The sequence below is a fragment of the Canis lupus genome, chromosome 3 (assembly GCF_048164855.1).
Source record: "Canis lupus baileyi chromosome 3, mCanLup2.hap1, whole genome shotgun sequence".
NCBI lineage: Eukaryota > Metazoa > Chordata > Mammalia > Carnivora > Canidae > Canis > Canis lupus.
In genome coordinates, this window is record NC_132840.1 from 13,748,597 (window position 1) to 13,770,733 (window position 22,137).

Genomic DNA, 22,137 nt, shown 5'->3' on the forward strand with positions numbered 1-22,137 from the left:
GCTGCTGTGATTCCTTTACTCTCTTACTCTTACTGCCATGATTCCTTTAAATAAAGTCTCCCCTGACCTTGGTTTAGATTTGTTTTCACTGACATACAAAATCTATGGACCACCCCCCCGCCCCCCACTGTCAGTTTGATTCATTTGTCTGACAAAAAATGAGCAAAGTGACTGCAGGACATCATTACTGACTGCAGTGCGCATGGTGGTGCTAACAAGCAGCTGCCTCTTGACATAGATGGTTCTAGTAACGCCTTCACTTCCCCACTGCTGTATGATAAAGACTTTGGCTGGTCTTGTTGCCAGTTCCTGGAAGGGAACCTCCAAACCCTCGTATTTTCCCTGGGGGCAGGAATGTCCTTGTTCTGCACGGTGGACCCCTCTAATCACACCTGAGCTTCCACGCAACGAGGTGGCTTCTGGTGGGCCCTGGATAGATCAGGACAGGGCTGGCCATGCCAGGGAGATTAACCATAGAGCAGAGTGTAGTCTGTGCTATCACTCTGGCCTCCAGAGACGGACAATGGGTTCAGTCATGCCACATGGCCAACGGTTCAAGCAGGCTGACATAATAAAACCACAAAGAAAACTCTGGACACTGAAGCTTGGGTCCCCCTTCTGGCTGGGGACACACAGTGGTGTGCTGAGAGGGTGACACATCTTGAGGACACAGACGCATTGTGTTTGGGAACCTCTCTGACCTTGCTCTATGTGTCTCTTCTTTTAGCTGGTCCTGATTTACATTCTTTATGATATAAAGTCATTACTTTCTATTTTCTACTTTACTATACTTTTTTAAGTATAGTGCTTTCCTGAACTTGTGAGTTATCCCTGTGAATTTCCGAACCTAAGGGGGCAGCAGGGACCCCTGAATTTGTAGTCAGTGGTCAGAAGTGTGGGTGGCTTGCGTCTGGTGCGTATGAAGTGACGGCACTAACCACGGGTAGTTAATGTCTGAACTGCCCTCGCCCACCTGCCCCTGCAGCAGTTTTATAGCTCTCTGCATTCCTATTTGGGAGCAATTTCAATCCTTAGGCTGCAGCTCACAACCACTGATGTGAACAAAAGAGAAAAGAGAGTGGCATTCCTAACAGACTCTACTGCTCCCCAAACACTCACATGTCTGCCTTGCTCTCCATTCAGAGGGTGGTGAAAGAAGAGCCTGGAACAGGCCAAGCCCTGATTCCCCTCCAGTCTTCTTAACTTTGTACCACTAACCCACCCATCCTGCACACTTCGGATCTGAGTTTGCAATCAGGACCCTGGGGAGAGAGGAGTGCACAAGCGGTAATGAAGTGCTCACAGACTCCTGCCAAAGCTTCCTGACATTTGTAAGCCAGAATTAAACCACAAATCTTCCTAATTATGAGAAAAACATGGGTCAACAGCATCACCTGAGGGAGTCTGGCCACTTGTCCTCTGAAATACTGCTTAGCAGTTTCTGAAATGATCTAAAGAGTTCCACTTTGCTGATTCGGGATCTGTTTGGAAAAAGAAGACGAAGAAGATTTATTTTGTGTTTAACACATGGCAGGCCCCTATGAGACACTGGCTTCGCACAGTAGCTTTCTTAGGTTTGAAAGCACAGAGCTCCCCTATTTTCACCTGTTCTTCACGTGAAGAACACCAAGGCCTGAATTGGGGTGAGGAAAAAAATGAACCTCATCTTAAGAAGTGTCATCAGCAGTTAAATCATCAAGGTGACAGGCTCAAATGGGGTCAAGATAGAGGTGGGAATACTGAACTCCCGGACTACCTCTTCTCAAGGCAGCTGGCCCTGTGGGTAGTACTGCTTAAAAAACCCTGAAACAGTTTCAGACTTGAGTGTCACTCCCTGTGTGAACTACGCTCATAAAGTCCACTTGGACATGCACGGGACAGTCCCATGGGCACTTTAGGCCCCTGAGGCCAATCCTTTGCTTCTAACATGAAGCTTTGTGCAGGCCATCGTTTGGAACAGTGAAGGACATGAGTGTCTTGCAAGCCCACGTGGGCCTCTCCAGTTTTGCCCATCCATGCTGCTAGGATGTGAACTGCATGTGCCTCCTTCCTTCCCTCCCATACACAGTGCATGAGCCAATTCAGAAAAGGGAAGCGTGTGTGCCAACAAAGTACAGTCTCATCTTTACACACCACAGCCTTCCCCATCCTCACAGACTGTACCATCAGCTTGGACATCCTGGCCAAACTGAGATATGTGAAACAGAGAAGTGTACAGTCTGTCGAGAAGTGTACAGTCTGTCAAGATGTTCCCTCCCCCGGCTGGCACCCAGGCTACTTCATGAGGGGTCCTGAGCCCTCAAACAGCACTCTCCCTGGGCCTTAAATGAGCTTGAGTGGTGGCTAGCACTTGGGAATATAAAGTTCCTTTAAATTAAAAATAAATAAATAAAACAGATGCCTGGGTGGCTCAGTGGTTGAGCATCCGCCTTTGGCTCAGGGCATGATCTTGGAGTCCTGGGATCGAGTCCCACATCAGGCTCCTTACACGGAGCCTGCTTCTCCCTCTGCCTATGTCTCTGCCTCTCTCTCTCTGAGTCTCTCACGAATAAATAAATAAATCTTCAAAACAAAACACAAAGCCAAAAAACTAATGAAACTTTTCTTGTTAATGGATTGAAGGAGAAATGTAATACAATGATGAAAAAAAATATGCAGAGAAGCATTTCTTATTTCTTAGAATTCAACATCCACAGAATGATTTAAAACCTTTTAGCAAACGAGGACTAGGAAAGATAGTATTTATATCCATAAAAGGGGATCTATAAAAACCTGCAGCAAATTCCCATCCTTAAAATCAAGAGTAAGACAAAGGCACTGCTTTTATCCAATGTTACACAGAAGGCTCTGGCCAGTAAGACAAGAAATAAAAGGAGTAAGGATTAAAACCCAAAAACCAAAATCATTATTTGTTGATGATTGTGATATTGTCAGTTCTAGCTAGGACAGGAAGTAAAGAAAAACAAACAAATAAATAAAAGGAATGAAGGATTAAAAAGGAAATACTATTTGCAAAAGACTGTTTACATTAGAATTCCCAGATAAACTAGGAGAATATTAAGAGTTAACAAGGCTATTGGATACAAACATTAACTGCAACAAGGAAAAACAAAACAACTGATTGTAACAGCAGTGACCAGAAAATGAAATAAAATAAATTACTTAATACAGCATTGTGGCAGCCAACCTCCAATAAGGTGATTTTTTAAAACAGGGTTTATTTAATTATTTGAGAGAGAAAGAGAGAGGGAGAGAGTACACATATGTGTGCATGCCCACATGGCCAAACGGCTCAATCCCAGGAACCTGAGATCATGACCTGAGCCGAAATCAAGAGTTGGCTGCTCAACCGAGCCACCAGCCATGATTTTTATTTTAACTGATGTATAGTTGATTTACAATATTTTATTAGTTTCAGGTGTATAATAGTGATGTGATAATTATATACATCACAAAATGCTCATCACCGTAAGCGCAGTTACTGTTTGTCACCACGCGAAGCTATTACAATATTACTGACGGTATCCCCCATGTGTACTCTTCATGTCCCTGACTTATTGATTTTATTTCTTAATCTCCTTCACCCATTCTCGCCCATCCCTATCCTTCCCTCCCCTCTTCCAACCACTAGTTTATTCTCTGTATTTCTTTTTTTTTTTTTTTAAAGATTTTATTTATTCATGAGAGACAGAGAGAGAGAGAGAGAGGCAGAGACACAGGCAGAGAAAGAAGCAGGCTCCATGCAGGGAGCCCGATGTGGGACTCGATCCCGGGTCTCCAGGATCAGGCCCTGGGCTGCAGGCAGATGCTCAATCGCTGAGCCACCCAGGCGTCCCTTTCTCTGTATTTCTGAGTCTGTTTGATCATTTTGGGGAACGGGGCCATGCACGTTTTTGTTCAGAAGTCTAGAGTCTTACAGAGTCAACATTTCCACTGCCTGCATCACCCAGAATCAGCAAAGGGAAAACATAAAAAATAAACTAAGTATCTTGCCCAGATAGTCATGCTTTCTTTTGAAATACTGACAGGTGAGCCCATGAAACTTTTGCTACAGCCCAGGGGCCAATGATGTGCAACTATGAGAGAACATCTGGCTTTATTATGATTATGATTATCATCACATTATTGCATTAATGAAGCATATCAAGGCATTTCATTCACCAAAACATGAAGCCCTAGGGCAACCCTCTCAGGTTCCCCTCTCTCTTTGGGAGCTTTGTACTATTACTTTGCTATTGCTCAATAAACTTTGCTTTGCTGCAAAACGAAAAATAAAAACAAAACAAGAAGACTTAGCAATCAACCATGCCTATCTGGACCTGGAGAAGGGTCCACATAAAAGTTTGTTAAACACATCACTTAAGGTGCCCTAATGGATTCTATCTACCACCAACACTGTGGTGAAATGTCAAGGCCTCAAACGTCACTCTAAGAAGACATCCGTGTTAGTGAGCTAACTTGACACCTGCTCTGTAACTGGTCCTAGCATTCTTCCCTCTGGAGGAACAACAGCATTTTCTCTTGTGAATGTTTTCAGCTGAATGAGTAATGTTAAGGTATTATAGCTATTAAGCTAGAAGGGGGATACTGGGAACCTCTCCTCTGCTAAACAAGGGCTCCCTCCAGAGAAGTACGACCTTTCTCAAGACCTATTAAACAGCAGAACAGAGTGACCACACTAGTAATTTCTCTGTCTACAAGACCTACTCAATAGTAACCGCTCATGTTATCTGTGAAGCACAGAATTCTCCTGGTGGCTGCTGGCCACCACTCTCCCAAGGAGCCTTGGTTCCTTTTAGCAGCAAGAATTGCTCTCTCTCTTTTTAAGACTTTATTTACATCACAGGGAGAGCAAGAGAGCACAAGCAGGGGGAGCTGCAGAAGTAGAGGGAGAAGTAGGCTCCCTGCTGAGCAGGGATCCTGATGTGGGGCTCCATCCCAGGACCCTGGGATCATGATCTGAGCCAAAAGGCAGACACCCAACCGACTGAGCTGTCCAGGTGCCCTGGATTACACTCTTGGATGTTAGGTTCTTCCTGGTGAGTTGGTTAACAACGCTGGTTGGTGGATCAAAGAGCCAGGAAAGCTATACACATGTGTAATTTTTCTTTCTTTTTTAAAATATTTTATTTGAGAGAGAGGGCGAGGCAGAGATGGGGAGGGAGGGGAGGGGGAGGCAGGGGGCAAAGGAGAGAATCCCAAGCAGACTGTACACTGAGTGCAGAGCCCAACTTAGGGCTGGATCTCACGACCTCAAGATCATGACCAGAGCTGAAATCAAGAGTGGACACTTGGGGATCCCTGGGTGGATCAGCGGTTTGGCACCTGCCTTTGGTCCAGGGTGCGATCCTGGAGTCCTGGGATCGAGTCCCACGTCGGGCTCCCTGCATGGAGCCTGCTTCTCCCTCTGCCTGTGTCTCTGCCTCTCTCTCTCTCTATGTCTATCATGAATAAATAAATAAAATCTTAAAAAAAAAAAAAAGAGTAGACACTTAACTGACTGAGCCACCCAGGTGCCTCAATAAGTATAATTTCTTAAAGATTACATGGGATCCCTGGGTAGCGTAGTGGTTTAGCGCCTGCCTTTGGACCAGGGCGCGATCCTGGAGACCCGGGATCGAATCCCACGTCGGGCTCCCGGTGCATGGGGCCTGCTTCTCCCTCTGCCTGTGTCTCTGCCTCTCTCTCTCTCTCTCTCTGTGACTATCATAAATAAATAAAAATAAAAAAAAAAAAGATTACATATTTACATTGGTATTCTTAATCTCACCCTATCTTTAACAAACTTAGACACACTTAGGTTTTTTGTTTGTTTTTTAATCCCTCACTCTTCTTTTACAATCCAATGAAGTATGTCATGATCTCTCCAGGATGCTCTGGGATGGGAAAAGGATTTGCCACTTAAGGGAAAAAAGTAAAAACGAAGCTTTTTGAAAAGGAGGGTCCTTTACTTGGTGTTTGTTATTAATGCATTGTGTATAAAAGAACACAAAGACTTAAGTATTTTCTTCTCGTATTCCATTAGAATATAAATGTTTCTAACATCCCACTCTGCATTCATATTCCCCATAATTCTAAAGAAGGTGGTTCCAGGATGCCAGCACTTGGGAATGAACAGTGAGAAAAACTTGTTTTCTCTCCAGCAGAAGAAAATCTGACTCTTTCACACATACTATGAAGCTTCACTGGACAAGTGAAGGGAAAATCAATCTGAACAAGGTGCTTGTGGCAAGTACCCGGCAAGGCACCACATTTGCCGGCACTTCTCATCACATTCCTGGGGGAAACACAGTTAGTTACCCTTGCTCTACAGTTGGGGAAATGGAGGCTCAGAGAGGTAAAGGAATTTTCCCAAGGTCACACACTAGGGAACCAGGGATGAAACATCAGTCTCCTGAACTGTAAAGCTGCTGCTCTCTTCCCCCATACGCTTCCTCCCTGTACGAGTCTGCCTCTCATCAGAGAGACTTCAAATCATCTATTTCAATATCCTCATTTTACAGATACGAAGGCACAAAGGCCCGAACAGCAACTGGACTTGTCCCAAGTCATGTGGATAACTGGAGACAGAGCGAGCATGGGGACAGGAAGCGCTCCCAAGCAACAGAAAGCACCAGCATACTGGGACCAGCAGGAGAACAGTACTACCGGAATTGGAAAAGAGGATGGTGATTGTGAGCCAGAAAGCAGAGGCAGCTGACCTTTTAAGGTAAAAGAGGGTGTAGATTCCCAGAGAAGAAGAGCATTGAGATCTGAGCAAAGCACAAACTGCAGCTTCAATCAGGTGGGAGGAGCCAGAACGGCTGCTGCTGGCCTGTCACTGCAGGTGGAGCGGGAACTCTGCAGGAAATCTGGTCCCGGTGAAGGCACAACCTGCTCTGTTAACACATTCTGGTCTGTGGCTGAGCTGGTCCCTGAGAGATGCAAACAGTGGTCTGAAGCTAGAAGGCCCTTGGGGAAAAACTGATCCAAAAGCCTCCACCCCTAATTTTGTAAATATCACTCAATTCAACAGCCTAGGGCACCATAAGAAATTGTCTGAGTCCACAGACTAGGCTATTGGAACCCAGGTTAGTGGTTGCAAAGAATAAAATTTTAAAGTCTAAGAACATGTAAGCTGTTATTGTTGTCTGTGTTGAGGCTGGCAAATAAGCATCAAAAAGAAAGAAATCCACCTGTAAACTTTAATTACAACTTTTTGTGAGGAAATAGTAATGAAATGGAAAAACAACTCAGAGTGAAAAGAACTACAGTTGACCCTTGAATGACATGGGTTTGAATTGCACAGGGTCCACTTACACAAGGGTTTTTTTCCCCAATAAATACAGCATTGTCATTATTAATGTCCTTATAGTTTTCTTAACACTTTCTTTTCTCTAGTTTACTTTATGGTAAGAATACAGCACATAAGCAGGCAACTGGGTAGCTCAGCTGGTTAAGTATCCGACTCTTGATTTACTCTCAGGTCACGATCCAGGGTTGTGAGATGGAGTCCTGTGATGGGCTCCACACTGGGTGTCGAGCCTGCTTAAGATGCTCTCTCCCTCTCCCTTTCTCCCTCCCTCCACTCATGCACATGCATGCCCTCTCTCTTTAAAAAAAAAAAAAAGAAGATAGTATGAAATACATGTTTTTGAACCGTTTGTTACCAGTAAGGCCTCTAGTCAGCAACAGGCTATTAGTGGTTAAGTTTTTGAGAAATCAAGTCATACATGGATTTTCAAATGCAAGGGGTGTCAGTGCCCCTAAACTCACCCATTGTTCAGGGGTTAACTGTACCTGTAAATGATGGGATTCTACAACAGTCACTCAGTGGCAGCTCAATCCACCTGAGATGTAAATACCTTTGGTGGAGAGGTCATTCCCCTGAAACCCCTCCCACCCTCAGGCTATTGAAGACTACTAAGAGAAAAAAGCAGAGTGGCATCTCTGAACATTCAGAAAAAAAAAGATCAGTAAGGCAGATGCATGAACCTTCAAACACACAGGGAGTCTCATGTCCAGCAGACTATATGCTCTACATTTCAGTAAAAGCCAATTTGAAGATGACAAGTCTTGCTTTCATGGTTCCCCTTTTGCCAGTCCAATCACTGTCAAGCTTCATAAATGATTCTTGGATTCCAACCTTGACCCATGAAACCAGAATTCCTAATGGTAAAGCCCAAGAAAGTGTTCTTTTCAAAATCTTCCAGGGGAAAGAACAGTCTTTCCAAAAAAATGGTGGCAGGGCAGCTGGGTATCTCCATGCAAAAGAATGAAATTGGACCCCTACCTCACACCTTATAGAAAAATTAATTCAATTGGGTCAAAATCATAAACCTGAGAGCTAAAACTATAAAACTGAAGGCACCTGGGTGGCTCAGTCAGTTAAGCGTCTGCCTTTGGCTTAGGTCATGATCCTGAGATCCTGCAACAGAGTGCATTATCAGGCTCCCTATCAGCAGTTAAGTCTGCTTCTCCCTCTCCCTCTGCTTATGTTCTCTGTCTTGAACAAATAAGATCTTAAGAAAAAAAAACTATAAAACTATGAGAAGAAAACAAAGCAAATCTATTTGATGTTGAATCAGGCAATGGTTTTTTTACCTGTGACACAAAAAGCACAAACCACCAAAGAAAAATATAGATAAAACAGACTTCAAGAAAATTTAAAACTTTTGTGCCGTAAAGGATACTTTCAAAAAGTGAAAAGACAATCCACAGAACTGCAGGAAATATGTTTAAATACATATGTGATAAAAGACTATCCATTTTATATAAAGAAATCCTTCAATTCAACAATAAAGATAAAGACACCAAGTTTAAAAATGGGCAAAGGATAAGAATAGATACTTCTCCGAAGAAGATAGACAAATGGCTAATAAGTATATGAAAAAATGCCCAACATCAAAAGAAGCTTGAACAATTATTAGGGAATAGCACATCAAAACTACAGTGAGGGACGCCTAGGTGGCTCAGCAGTTGAGTGTTTGCCTTCAGCTCAGGGTGTGATCCAGGGGTCCTGGGATTGTGCCCTGCATCAGGCTCCCGGAGGGGAGCCTGTTTCTCCCTCTGTCTGTGCTTCTGCCTGTCTGTAACTCTCATGAATAAATAAAATCTTAAAAAACAAACAAACAAACAAACAGGGCAGCCCTGGTGGCGCAGTGGTTTAGCGCCGCCTACAGCCCAGGGTGTGATCCTGGAGACCCAGGATCGAGTCCCACATTGGGCTCCCTGCATGGAGCCCGCTTCTCCCTCTGTCTCTCTCTCTCTGTTGTCTCTAGGAATAAATAAATAAATAAATCTTAAAAAAAAAAAAAAAAAAAAACCCACAATGAGATAGCACTTCATACCCACTAGAATGGCTACAATAAAAAAGACAATAACAAATGTGGTAAAAAATGTAGGGTAACTGAGTCTCATAAATCCCTAGTAGGAGTTTAAAATGGTGCAGCTGCTATAGAAAACTGTTTGGCAGTTCCTCAAAAAAGCAAAAAACCCCCAAGGTCATTATATGACTCAGCAATTCCACACTAAGGTATACCCCAAGAGAATTTAAAACATGTCCACCAGATATCTCATGATAAAATGTTTGCAGCAGCAGCATTCCTAATAGCACAAAAGTGAAATAACCCAAATGTCCATTGATGGAAGAATGGATAAACAGAAAGTGGTTAGATCGATACAACGGTATACAGGTTACCATTACGTGTTACAACATGGATGAGCCTTGAAAACCTTATGCTAAGTAAGCATACTTTATGCTAAGTAAATTAAGCCACATATCGTATGATTTCATGCAGTGAAATGTCTAGAATGGATAAATACAATGACAGAAAGTAAATTCGTGGACGTCAGGGGCTGAAGTCAGGCATGGAACTGACTGCTCACAGGTGCAGGGTTTCTTTTTTTTTTTTTTTTAATTTTTATTTATTTATGATAGTCACAGAGAGAGAGAGAGAGAGGCGCAGAGACAGAGGCAGAGGGAGAAGCAGGCTCCATGCACCGGGAGCCCGACGTGGGATTCGATCCGGGTCTCCAGGATCGCACCCTGGGCCAAAGGCAGGCGCCAAACCGCTGCGCCACCCAGGGATCCCTGCAGGGTTTCTTTCTGGGGTGATGAAGATGTTCCAGAATTACATAGTGGTAAAAGGTGCCTGCACAACCACTATCTCCCTTCTGCCCCAATATGCTGTACCTGGCCTGAAGGCACCGGATTCCTTTCTTTGTTGTTCCCTGCGGAAAACCATTGGCAGTGACATCCAGTGGCTGCTCAGGAACTGCACTCCAACTGATGGCTATGAAGAGACAAGATTCTGAGGTTAAAACTGTTCAGTTTCTTGTGAATGTCAGAAGTGTTTCCCCAAAAATATTTCCCTCTTTGCAGACCCATGGGAGCTAGATAGGACATCGGAGTCAATGGCTGCCACTCTGATGCTTGGCCTCCATAGTACAGTAATATAAAGAAGAGGTTCATTATTCATCATTATTCATTCTTAACAACTCATAAATTCTTAACAACTAAGAATTTATTATATGGTGGACATACAGTCAATGCATGAAATAGGATTTCCCATTTAATCCTCATAAGAAAATATTTTTTTCATCATAAGCCTACTCTTATAAACCATCTATTTCATCCCTCCCCGCTGGTAGCCATCAGTTTGTTCTCTAGAGTTAAGAGTCTGTTTTTTTGGTTTGTGTGTTTTTTTTTTCTTTGTTCATTTGTTTTGTTCCTAAATTCCATGAGTGAGATCATATGTTGTTTCTTTGACTTATTTTGCTTAGCATAATACACTCTAGCTGCATCCATGTTATTCCAAATGGCAATATTTCATTTTCTTTTATGGCTGAGTAGTATTTCATTTTATCTGTTGATCAATCTGTATATCTATCTCACATCTTCTTTATCCATTCATCACTTGATGGACACTTGGGCTGCTTTCATAGCTTGGCTATTGTAAATAATACTGCAAAAAACACAGTAGTGCATGTAACTCTGAATTAATGTTTTTGTACTTTTAGTGTAAATACCTCGTAGTGTGAATACTGGAGCACAGAGTAGTTTTAATTTTTCGAGGAACTTCCATACTGTTTTCCACAGTGGCTGAACCAGTTTGCATTCCCACCAACAACAGTATAAGGAGGTTCCTTTTTCTCCACCTCCTTGCCAACAGTTGTTTCTTGTGTTAACTGTAGCCATTCTGATAGGTGAGGAGATATGTCATTATGGTTTTGATTTGCAATTGCCCTGATGACGAGTGATGTCGAGAATCTTTTCATGTGTCTGTTGGCCATCTGGATGTCTTCTTTGAAGAAACATTTATTCATGTCTTCTGTCCATTTTATTAATTGGATTTTTAAAAAATAGCCTATAATTTACCAAGAAAGCTAGAGTAGATTTTTTTTTTTTAAGATTTTGTTTATTCATTTATTCATGAGAGACAGAGAGGCAGAGACATAGGCAGAAGGAGAAGCAGGCTTCCTGCAGGGAGCCTGATGCGGGACTCAATCCCACGACCCTGGATCATGATCTGAGCCAAAGGCAGATGTTCAACCACTGAGCCACCCAGGTGGCCCTATTAATAAGATTAGTTGTTAAGAAATGATATTTCTTCTGTATCTTCTCTGAAGATAAAGAACCCGAGGCTAAGACAGGGTAAGTAGGTTGCCCAGGGTCAGGCACAGTATGAACTGGACCCAGTATAGATGTGTCCCAAGCTGGCACTACTGACCACTCTGGTAATAGGTGGCCTTCCCAAGCTGCATGGATGTAGCCCCTTCCAGGCCACTCCACAGCCTGGGGCAAAGTTATTCTGGGGCAAGTGGAACGCGGATACCTTACCTGCGCCACAAGGAACAAGTCTGCCTGGGCCGTCAGCTCTTTTTGCCTGCACGGCGCAGCGGCTGTGTTCAAATAGTAAGCCTGACTGCTGTATTTTCACTTCTTGAACTCCAAAGCCTTTGGGGAGAGCTGAGACGTTCTGACACCTAAATGTGAAGGAAAATGCACTCAGTTTTGGGATGCTCCTGGAGAAAGACAGTGTCTAGGCCCATGGACCATTTCAGCACCCCTGTGTCTCGGTGAGAGTATGTGACCAAACAGTATCTAGAGCACGTGAACCTTCTGGCCGGAGGGAGATCCCTTCCTATCGCTCTGAAGTGAAAACAAGCTGAGTCCCCACCCTCAGTGACGGCAGGGACACTAAACTCCAGCCCTGGCACTGGCTTTCAAAGATTTCAAACCCTTAAACAGAAATATTAATTTGTTGGCATCTGCTCCCTAAGGCATCCTCCAAACACACTAGAAACCAAAACTGTCCTATAATATAAAAGCTTTGTTTTCCCCTCTTGAGTCTTTCACACAATCTAGATGCCAACATGAGGCTGCTCTGGAACTAAGCAGACAGCAGCTTTAAAGTCTCAGAATAGAGAAAGTATGGAAAACACAGAGACTGTCTCAGGCATAGTGCCTAGGATGCTTTTGTTTAAAACATCTTATTATATAAGACATAGTTTGTATACCATAAAACTCATCCATTTTAAACATAGAATTCATGGGGTTTTTTGTTTTTAGTATATTCACGGAATTGTGCCACTGTTGCCACAACCTAAGTTTCTAACATTTCATTCCCAACAGGAAACCCCACACCCATCAGCGGTCACTCCCCATGCCCTTCTCCAGCACTTACTAATTAATCTACTTCCGGATTTGCCCATTTTGGAAGTTTCACTTCATGAAATCATACACTCTGTGGCCCCTCTCACTTAGCATAAAGCTTTCAAGGCTCATCCATGTCATAGCATGTAACTGGCCTTCACTCTGTTTCGTGGCTGACGATCCACTGTAACAGTCTACTACCTTTTGTTTATCCATGCACATCCGGGCTCTTTCAGTTTGTGGCTATTATGACTGGTACTGCTATGAACATTCATGTCCAAATTTTTTTTTTTAATAAAGATTTTATTTATTTATTCATGAGAGACACAGAGAGAGAGAAAAGAGAGAGAGAGAGAGAGAGAGAGAGAGAGAGAGAGGCAGAGACACAGGCAGAGGGAGAAGCAGGCATCATGCAGGGAGCCTGACATGGGACTCAATCCTAGGTCTCCAGGATCAGGCCCTGGGCTGAAGGCAGCACTAAACCGCTGAGCCACCTGGGCTGCCTTCATGTCCAAGTTTTGATGTGGATGTGTGTTTTTATTTCTCCTGGGTATGTACCCACCTAGGAGTGGAATGAGTGCGTCTGTTCCCAGGACTCGGCCTCGGGAGCAGCACATCTGACATGACAGGCCTCTCCTGGCCATGGCCTCACCCTGCCCTCAGTTACCTAGCCTTAACTTGGCCTGGCTGCCCTTCTTGAGGGAGACTACACTTGAATGATCATCTTTTTTGTCTTTTATCTTTTAAAAGATTAACATTGCTGTTCATGTTTTTTTTAAAATTATGGTAGCAATATATATGTGCACAGCAGAAAAACGAGAAAGGAGAATAATAACAGGGCAGCCCCAGTGGCTTAGTGGTTTAGCACTGCCTTCAGCTGGGGGTGTGATCCTGGAGATCCAGGATCGAGCCTCACGTCAGGCTCCCTGCATGGAGCCTGCTTCTCCCTCTGCCTGTCTCTGCCTCTCTCTCTCTCTCTCTCTCTCTGTCTCTCATGAATAAATAAATAAAATCTTAAAAAAAAAAGAGTAATCACAAACAGAAAAAAAACACTCAGAGAAGTGATCATATTAATACTGTGGTGTATATTCTCCCACAACTTTTTTTTCATCTGCATATGTAATTTTCAATTAGCAATAATCGTGCCTTGGATAACCCTCACTGGCTACAATACTGCTACTGCGCAGAGCTTCATCTGCATATGTACTTTAAGACCAAATGAACTCATTGTATCTTTTAACTTGCTCTTTAAAATTATGAGCCTCGGGCAGCCTGGGTGGCTCAGTGGTTTGGCACCACCTTCAGCCCAGGGCCTGATCCTGGAGATCCAGGATCGAGTCCCATGTCAGGCTTCCTGCATGGAACCTACTTCTCCCTGTGTCTATGTCTCTGCCTCTCTCTGTGTCTCTCATGAATAAATAAAATCTTTAAAATAAATAAATAAAATTATGAGCCTCTTTCCCGGTCAAATATTCATCAGTAGTAGTTTTAACAAAAATCACTTAATCTATGGCTGGCCATTTCACTGGTTTCCTTTTCTTTCTTAAAAATGACTACACGCAAAGCTAAATGTTTGAGGACTTTCTTAATCATTTCCTTAGGACGAATTCCTAGCAATGGAACCGCTGGATCAAGACGTATGGACATTTTAAAGGCTCTTTGGACATACTCTCACACTGCTTCTTGGAAAGACCGTTCCAGCTGACACCTCCCTCCCTGCTCACCTCCCAGTCAGAGCTCTCTGCATGGCTTCCTGGCTATATGGGCATCTCCCAATCACTACGGCTGACAGGTAGATGGGCTTTTCCAGAAGGTGCATCAACAGTGCCCCTTGGCATCCGAGGACATTCCACCGTGCCAGCTTGTCACTGCAGGACATGGAGCAAGTCCTGTCTCCCCGGCCTGGCTTCACTCGGAGCAGTCCCACCTGGTGATACGCAGCACCAGGCTTCCCCGAGTCTCCTGCTTCTCCAGGCACGCACTTAGCTCCAGTTCTATAAACATCCACCACTTTGGCACCACTGGGGGCCATTCCAGTGACAGTGGCCAGTTCCTGTGTGGTGAGATTAGAGCCACTGATACTTGGTGGGATTGGGCCACTCTCCTGATTGCCAAAACTCTGATGGTGACCCACACCATCAGGAATTCCAGGCTCAAGCCTCATCTTTTTGGTCACAGGACTACCCAGATCTTCACATTTCTTTTTATTTTCAGGAGCTTCCAGGTTACCATCGGCTTCTACTGATGGGTTATTGGCCCAATCTCTACTGACAGGACAACAGGGCTGATCTTCAAACTCAAGCATTGGAATGATGGAGGCATCCCCACCTGCAGGAGAAGGAAGCCCTTAAAAACCAGTGGTTCTCAAAACCTCTCTCTCCACAACACCAGTGGACCAGCCACATCAATGTCCCTTGGGAACTTGTTAGAATGCAAATTCTTAGAACCCACAGTGAAGTCTGCTGAATCAGAAACTCTAGAGGTGGTACCAAGCAGTGTGTTTTAACAAGCTCTCCAGGTCATTCTGATGAGAGGAGAACCACTGTCTTAACCAGAATTTAATTATATTTTCCCAGATGACCTGAGATGAATTAGGAAGACTTGCCCAAATTTCCCAAGTAAGAATCCTTTGCAGCTCTGTCCTACCTAGACCCAATGAGTTAGAAATTCTGGGGTGGAAGAATCTGGAACACAGAATACTTTAATAAGATCCCAGGTAATTCTCATCACAGGAAGTTTTGGAAATACTAATTTAGACCAGGATTTGTCAACTTTCATAGTACTGACATTTTGGGGCAGATAATTCTTTGCTGTTGGGGCTATCCTTTACGTTACAGGATGGCTAGCAGCTTCTCAGTCTCTACCTACTAGATACCAATAGCAACCCTCAGTCTGACCATCAGAGTGTCCCCAGAGGTTGCTAAATTTCCCCCGAGAAGCAAAACTCTCCTGAGTTGAGAACCCTTGGTTTATAAAGAGCATGGTTTCCCAAGAACATTTTGTGGAATGTTACCCCATAAAATGCTTTGTAAACAAAAGTGGGAGGTTGATTTCATGGCTAAATATGTTTGGTGGGATGCCCGGATGGCTCAGTGGCTGGGCGTCTGCCTTTGGCCTGGGGCGTGATCCTGGAGTCCCGGGATCGAGTCCCGTGTCGGGCTCCCTGTATGGAGCCTGCTTCTCCCTCTGCCTGTGTCTCTGTCTCTCTCTCTCTCTCTCTCGTGAATTAAAAAAAAAAAAAAGTTAAAAAAAATATGTTTGGCAAAAACGTTCATAATTCCCCCATCTTGGAGATTTATGTGCATATCCTCACAGTACAGACTGCAGTGAATTACACAAATGGTATTTCCCTGTGCTGGGTTAGAGCTTTCTGACCTTTGTCCTCAAACAGAAGCAAAGAAAACCAGAGATTGGTAAAAAGCACAGCCTCTCCTTGAGAAGAGCTACTTCTTCAAACACTAACCTAATGTGTGTTTTTTCTAAAGTGTGTAAATAATACATCTGTAGCCTTTATAACCTAAGAGTGGGAAAGGCAGGAGATGCAGAAGTGGGCGTGTTGCCAGAGAGGCTAGCTGGCGGGCTTCCAGAGACCTCACAAGGTGACAGAGACTTTGGAGAATTGACTGGGGCCCACTTCCCATTCTGAAAGGCTTGGAGATTTGATCTAGACAGTTTGATGCCTAAACTCGAGAGGCTGACTCATGCTAATAAAACTCACAAGTAAGGGTCTGAAATAGCTAACTCAGGCACCAAGTTATCAATTAGCAATGACAAATAAATGCAAAGGGAGCCAGTCACATTTTCCAGGTAGTGTTCTTTCATCCTGAGACAAACCATGGGTGGACATCATATTTTAAAAGATTATCCATTAGCCCAGGGCAGTTAGATCAGTGGTTCTAGATTTTGATTTCACAGATCACTAAAATTTCCAGAAGATTTTAAGATCAACAGAGGGTGGTCAATTTTGTATTCCATCAAGGAAGAATGTTAAAAATCCTAATTACCACAATTTATTTCTTTTTTCCTAGTTACCACTACTTAAAATAAAAAGATAAAAGTCTCATATTCTTTACATGGAAAGAAATTAGCTTTCTGAAAAACTCACTACAGTCCTGATTTTCCCCATCTGGCTATGGACCAGCCTGTGGACCACTGATTTATGTGGTCTCATTAGGCCGTCGGGCTAGCTGTGATCTGCAGATGCCTCTCTCTCCACAATCATGCTACGCCTGCCACCTGATCAGCCAAGCCCGGGTTACTCAAAGTGTGGTCCACAGGCCAACACCACTGGCATCAGGGGGACTTGGTTAGAAACGCAGAATGTTAGCCTTCATCCCAGACCCAATGAATCTGAATCTACATTTTATTAAGATCTGTGGGTGATTCATATGCAAATTACAGTTTGAGAAGCACCAAAATAGGAAACATCATTTAGTTCTTGGACCAGGGCATCCACTATTAGCACAGATGAGCCCTATCTACCTCTGTATGTCATTTTTCTGGCCTTTAACTCAACCAGTTTTTTTCTGATGGACTCATTTTTCCTTAAGCTGTATTATATTTCTGATTTGAATTATGACCAAGTCTTGACAGCTATTGTCTCTTTAGAGTGAGCATGTGTACCTGCTCTTGTGTTAGTTGCATGTGTTTTAGAGTTTAATGTTTAGAGGTCAGTATTATATTCTTACTTCAAAGGTTTAAGGGTGATGAAAATTTACTGCCATCCTTGAGTTGCTGTCTATGAAGAGTAGAAATTATTCTCAATTTTCAAGACAAAAACCAGTGATCACCCTTAGGCTATCTCTGGTCTTGCTGCCTAACACAACCACAGCACTGAACATCCCCACATAATTCACTGAAATTTAACTTAACTAATCATAACTGTCTACATTCCCTAAGGGCTCTATAAGGCTAAACAAGGAACTGGTCTTACTCACTGTTACATATCCAGTATGTCATACTGTGTCTGACACGCAGTGGAAAATAACTGTTGAATGAAGCATGAATAGAATGACTTTCAGGATAAATCACTACAGAACTTGGGGCTTTGGACTTCTCAGCCCTATGGCTGGTTTCAGACCTTATGGGGTTTCAGCTTGAAGCTTCCCAATCCTGACTGGGAACTGAGAACCACAGTCTTTCCTTGGTAGAGAAGTGATCAGGAACAGTGGCCTATTCAGTCCCCTGCTTATAGCTACACTGTAGTCAGAAGAGCTTTTCGAGAAATGTATCTACAGATAAGAGGACACAAGGAAGTAGACAATGCAACATTAATCCTAAGACTGAAATATACTTACAGGGTGTATGGCTGGAGAAAAACACAAACAAGAGGTCTGGTCTGAGTTTCCACAGCCCTCTCTGAGTGCCAGGGACAAAGATGCTATCCTCCTTCAGGGCGGCTGCCAAGTGGAGCTGGTAGTGAAGGTATCTATTGAGGAGCAAGATGTTATCAGAATGAACAACCAGTCTCTGTGGTGAGGGGAAAGACTCTGGCTGGTTGATTACTAACAAAGAAAGAGTTGCCGTGGATAGACGGGACTGGCAGTGATTTGGAATTATGGCAATGATCTAGACTAGTGATTCTCAAAGTGTGGCCCCTGAACCAGCAGCACCAGCATCATCTGGAATTCATCAGAAATGTAACTTCTTAGGTTCCACCCCAGACCTGCTGAGGCGGAAACTCTAGGGGTGGGCCTAGAAATCTGGGTTTTCACAAATGTAGGTAATTCTGCCACACACCAGGCATGAGAACCACTGTCAAGTGCTGTTCAAAGTGTAGCTCACAGACTGACATTATCAGTATTACTTGAGAGCTTATTAGGAATGCAAGTTCTGGGGCCCCCACGACTAGCTAAGTCAGATTCTCTGGGGATGTGCCTTTACCTTTGGAAACTCCTTCTGGCTATGACCTCGGCATGGCTATCATTGAGGATGTCTCCTGCGGCAAAGACAGGACACTAGTGAAGACATACAGAACCTGGAGAGGCCCTGTTTCCTAGAAGCTGAACATGGTGGACTCCCCCAGCAGCCAGGATGGGCATGTAGCTCCTGGAGGGCTCTGTTAGGAAGTACTACAATCAATGATGACAATGCAGGGTTTCTTCAAATCAGCACTACTAACATTTTGGGTTAAAAAGTTCTTTGCTGTGAGGCTCTGTCCTGTGGAAGGTAGGATGTTTAGTAGCATTCCTGGCCTCTACCACCAGAGGCAGGTAGCATAGCGTCCCCTTCTCCTGAGCTATGACAACTAAAAATGTCTCCCACCACTGCTGAATGTTTCCTGGGGGACAAAATCTCCCCATAGCTGAGAACTACTCATTTATAGGAACATATCTGGAGAACAGGGGTCCAAGTCTTTTGTACCCTGATATCACCCTTGAGCTCGTGGTGATATGATTCCATCAAATTCAACCCATAGAGGTCCTGGAATGCAGGAGGCAAGGCTAAGAAAACGGGGAAAGCAAACCTGAGAAAGAATCTAACTAGAAGCAGAAGGTGAAGATACCAGATCTCTAGGGGATTTCCATATTCTTTTCGGTGCCCAAACCTTCATCTAATTAAAGATTGCTTTCTGGGGGACGTCAGACATAATGAGGAACAGCCACATCCAGGGAACTTTTGGTTTGAGCATGAAAATACTGGCCAACTTTCAAACTATGCAGAAGGCATGTTCCTGGCAGCCTCTGCTTCCACAGTTTATTCTGATTCTTAAAATGAGTTCTGTCCTTCCAACTAGACTGTGACAGTCAATGGGAATGGAAATGTCAGCCACTTCAGTGATGTGGCCCCTTTACTGGGGACAGGAGAGGACAAAATGCAGGGTGGTTTCCAAAGCTCCCTCAACAGGTATTGTTTAGACCCCACCCGAGCTTACCGCTCTTCCTCATTTTGGACTGGCCTATGCATTTCGTTCCTGTTCCCATTGAGACAACTTCCTTTGTCACTGAGAGGAAAAGAAATGAATCATTAAGCGAGCTCTCCTAACGTGAATGGTCCCCCGCCCTCAAGTTTCATGTGTGCACACCCCTCCAGAGCATTCCTATAGGATGACCTATCCAGGCCTGTGGTTCCCACAGTGCCACCTCCCACAAGTACTGCGCCACCTGGTGGAGAGCAGGGGAACACGCCACTACTGCAGTGGACACCAGCCAGGACTGTTGCCTGCACGGCCACGGATAATCCCATCATCTCTGATGTGGACAGGGAGTATTCAGAGGTGAAGAGGCCTCACCTTGTGTTGGTCTGTTACTGCCACCACAGGCCCGGTCAGCTACAAGTTGTACCTTCACCACTGCAGCCAGTAACGTCCACTCACGGTTGGGCTCGGGCTTCCCCTTCTTGGGCAGCCTAGTCCCATAGTGTTCGTAACACAGCCGTGCAATCTCATCTGCGGTCCACATGGTCTGAGTCAGTGCTGGGCCTGATCAGAACCCACAACTATCAGAAGTACAGAAAGGAGAACCAGAGCAAGATGCTACAACTTGCCTAGGTGCTTTGACAGGCTTTCAGGGTAACCCAACCGCATATACTGAAGTTTCTCCATCTGGAACTCTTTGGGTCATTTTCTTCTATTACTTCCCTGTTCACCCCGCACCTTTTTAAGTAAGCTCCACACCCAGTGTGGAGCCTAACTGCAGGCCCTGAACTCCCGGCCCTGAGATCAAGACCTGAACTGAGATCAAGAGTCAGATTCTTAACCCACTGAGCCACCCAGGTGCCCCTTCCCTTTTCATTTTTGATTTTTTTTTTAAGATTTTATTTATTTATTCATGAAAGACAGACATAGGTGAGGGAGAAGCAGGCTGCCTGCAGGGAGCTTGATGTGGAACTCGATCCCAGGACTTGGGATCATGACCTGAAGCGAAGGTGGACTCAACCACTGAGCCACCTAGGCGTCCCATGCCTCATCAAACACTATAGGAGAAATTAAAGAGTTGTTTTCTTGACAGGGGCCTCTGAAGATTTCTTAGAGGGAGATTGTCAATCTGGGCGGTGAGGAGGAAGTCAGAAAAGAGAAAAACAACTCTTTAATTATGGGATTAATAATTAATATCGGGATTAATATTCCAAAAAGGAACATTTTATGTTCCTGATTGTCTTGAGGTCCTTGGGGAGCAAGGGGGGTGGGGCGGATTGTAATGGCAATGTAAAGCCATGAATTAAAAAACCATTAAGCAGGTCAGACCTGAGAGGATGCTTGCTAGACACTCCTCTACTCTTGACTCTATGCTCCCTCAATGATTTCATTTGGACTCTTATGTATGAGAAGCTTCTTAACAGAAAATGAGATCCTATGGTGACAGATACAGCTAAGAATTAAAACAAAACAAAAAGGCATTACTGAGTCCCAATGCATGTAGCTTCTGAAAACTATTTCTACAATGAGCCTTCAGCACCGGGTTAAATGAATTAAACCAGGAGGCCATTAGACTGATGTGGCTCTAATGCTGTGGTGGCCTCTTAAGCAAACCATGATCTAGGTCTGTAGGTGTCTCTAGGTTAGAAAGGACAACACTAAGCATAACCAAGCACAAAGCGCCACCTAGGCTTTAAACTATTGCCAATCAAGTAGTTCCCTTTCTTGTGGCACTTTATAAAGTCTCTCCCCTAGCTCTGATCTGCAGTGTTCCTATTCACTTTTGGTTTGGTGCTGCCTAACTGGAATTGATTTTTGCCCCCTCCCCCCACTCTCAACCTTCAAAATTTTAATGTGCCTCAGTTTATCTTTTAAGAATTCCAATGCGGAAGCCTGTTGCTGCAATACACGGTAATGGTAAAATGAGACCACAGTGACTGAAAACCAGAATCTGGCAGGACCTGACATAAATTGTGACTTTAAAGTCAGAGAACCAGCGGGTCACCTTATCTTTTGGGCCAAAGAAAGGCATATGGGAGATCCTAGAATCCGGTCTCTGGAAGGGATTTTCCCCCCTCACTCTGGGGTTGGGGGGACACGGGCATCACAAGGCATCCACGTGAAATTAAACCAGAGGCACATACCGCGAACCGTAGCAGCCAGGCCAGAAGTCACACAGACGCCCTAAGACGATGCGGCCTGAACGGTTCCATCACCTCATTCACGTAGTCGTCTGGGGGAGCGTGCACAGCAGCTGAAATGAATCAATGTTTTGCAAATCCAAATCCAACTCCTCTTAGATCTTGAGTAACTTCCTATGAAACAGCTTAAACGGGTATTTGCCCACAAGACGGCCTGTTTCAACGCTGCCTGAAGCGTTACAACGCACTTTCTTTTCAAGGGAAAGTTACGGCAGGTCGGCTGCCAGGGGAGACCAGGCCTTCGCCTTACCCCCCGCTCCTTCATATCCTGGGTCGCAGCCCCTTCTCGCCCCCACCGGAGCCGGGGTGGGGCCCACTCGGCCAGTCCCCGAGAGGCTCCGGGTCCACGACGCAGCGACGACCCGCGCGCCTGCCTCCTCGCCGCACGCCTCGCGCCCGCCCGCACCGGCCACCGGCACTTCCGGGAAACGCGCGCGCGCCGC

At 44.5% G+C, this 22,137-nt stretch overlaps 1 protein-coding gene, 1 long non-coding RNA gene and 1 other non-coding gene across 28 annotated transcripts in view; 1 reads left to right on the forward strand and 2 right to left on the reverse strand.

Annotated features, from left to right (window-relative positions):
* Window positions 1-22,137, reverse strand: part of ADAT1 (adenosine deaminase tRNA specific 1) — a 44,650-nt gene that overhangs the window by 22,286 nt on the left and 227 nt on the right. For 9 of the 26 annotated variants that reach the window (XR_012027002.1, XR_012026999.1, XM_072818711.1 and 6 more), the window contains exons 2-9: window positions 21,638-21,747; window positions 19,869-20,057; window positions 19,512-19,580; window positions 18,521-18,575; window positions 17,935-18,065; window positions 14,362-14,965; window positions 11,822-11,967; window positions 10,175-10,274 (exon numbers count right to left, since the gene is read on the reverse strand). Coding sequence is in view for 24 of the 26 variants with exons in the window: in XM_072818711.1 (XP_072674812.1) it covers window positions 10,175-10,274; window positions 11,822-11,967; window positions 14,362-14,965; window positions 17,935-18,065; window positions 18,521-18,575; window positions 19,512-19,580; window positions 19,869-20,037 (1,274 nt within the window). In the remaining 2 variants the exon portion in view is untranslated. Of the gene's footprint in view, window positions 1-1,394; window positions 1,482-6,698; window positions 6,915-9,891; window positions 10,088-10,174; window positions 10,275-11,821; window positions 11,968-14,361; window positions 14,966-17,934; window positions 18,066-18,520; window positions 18,576-19,511; window positions 19,581-19,868; window positions 20,075-21,637; window positions 21,748-21,944; window positions 22,124-22,137 lie in introns of those variants that run through there. The other 17 variants (XM_072818661.1, XM_072818630.1, XM_072818680.1 and 14 more) reach the window with 12 other exon arrangements.
* On the forward strand, window positions 4,784-14,965 carry LOC140629412 (uncharacterized). The gene is made up of 3 exons (XR_012027243.1): window positions 4,784-5,039; window positions 6,504-6,709; window positions 14,239-14,965. It is a non-coding gene; the product is annotated as an uncharacterized lncRNA (long non-coding RNA).
* On the reverse strand, window positions 13,689-13,828 carry LOC140631336 (U4 spliceosomal RNA). Its single transcript, XR_012028969.1, has one exon. It is a non-coding gene; the product is annotated as a U4 spliceosomal RNA (small nuclear RNA).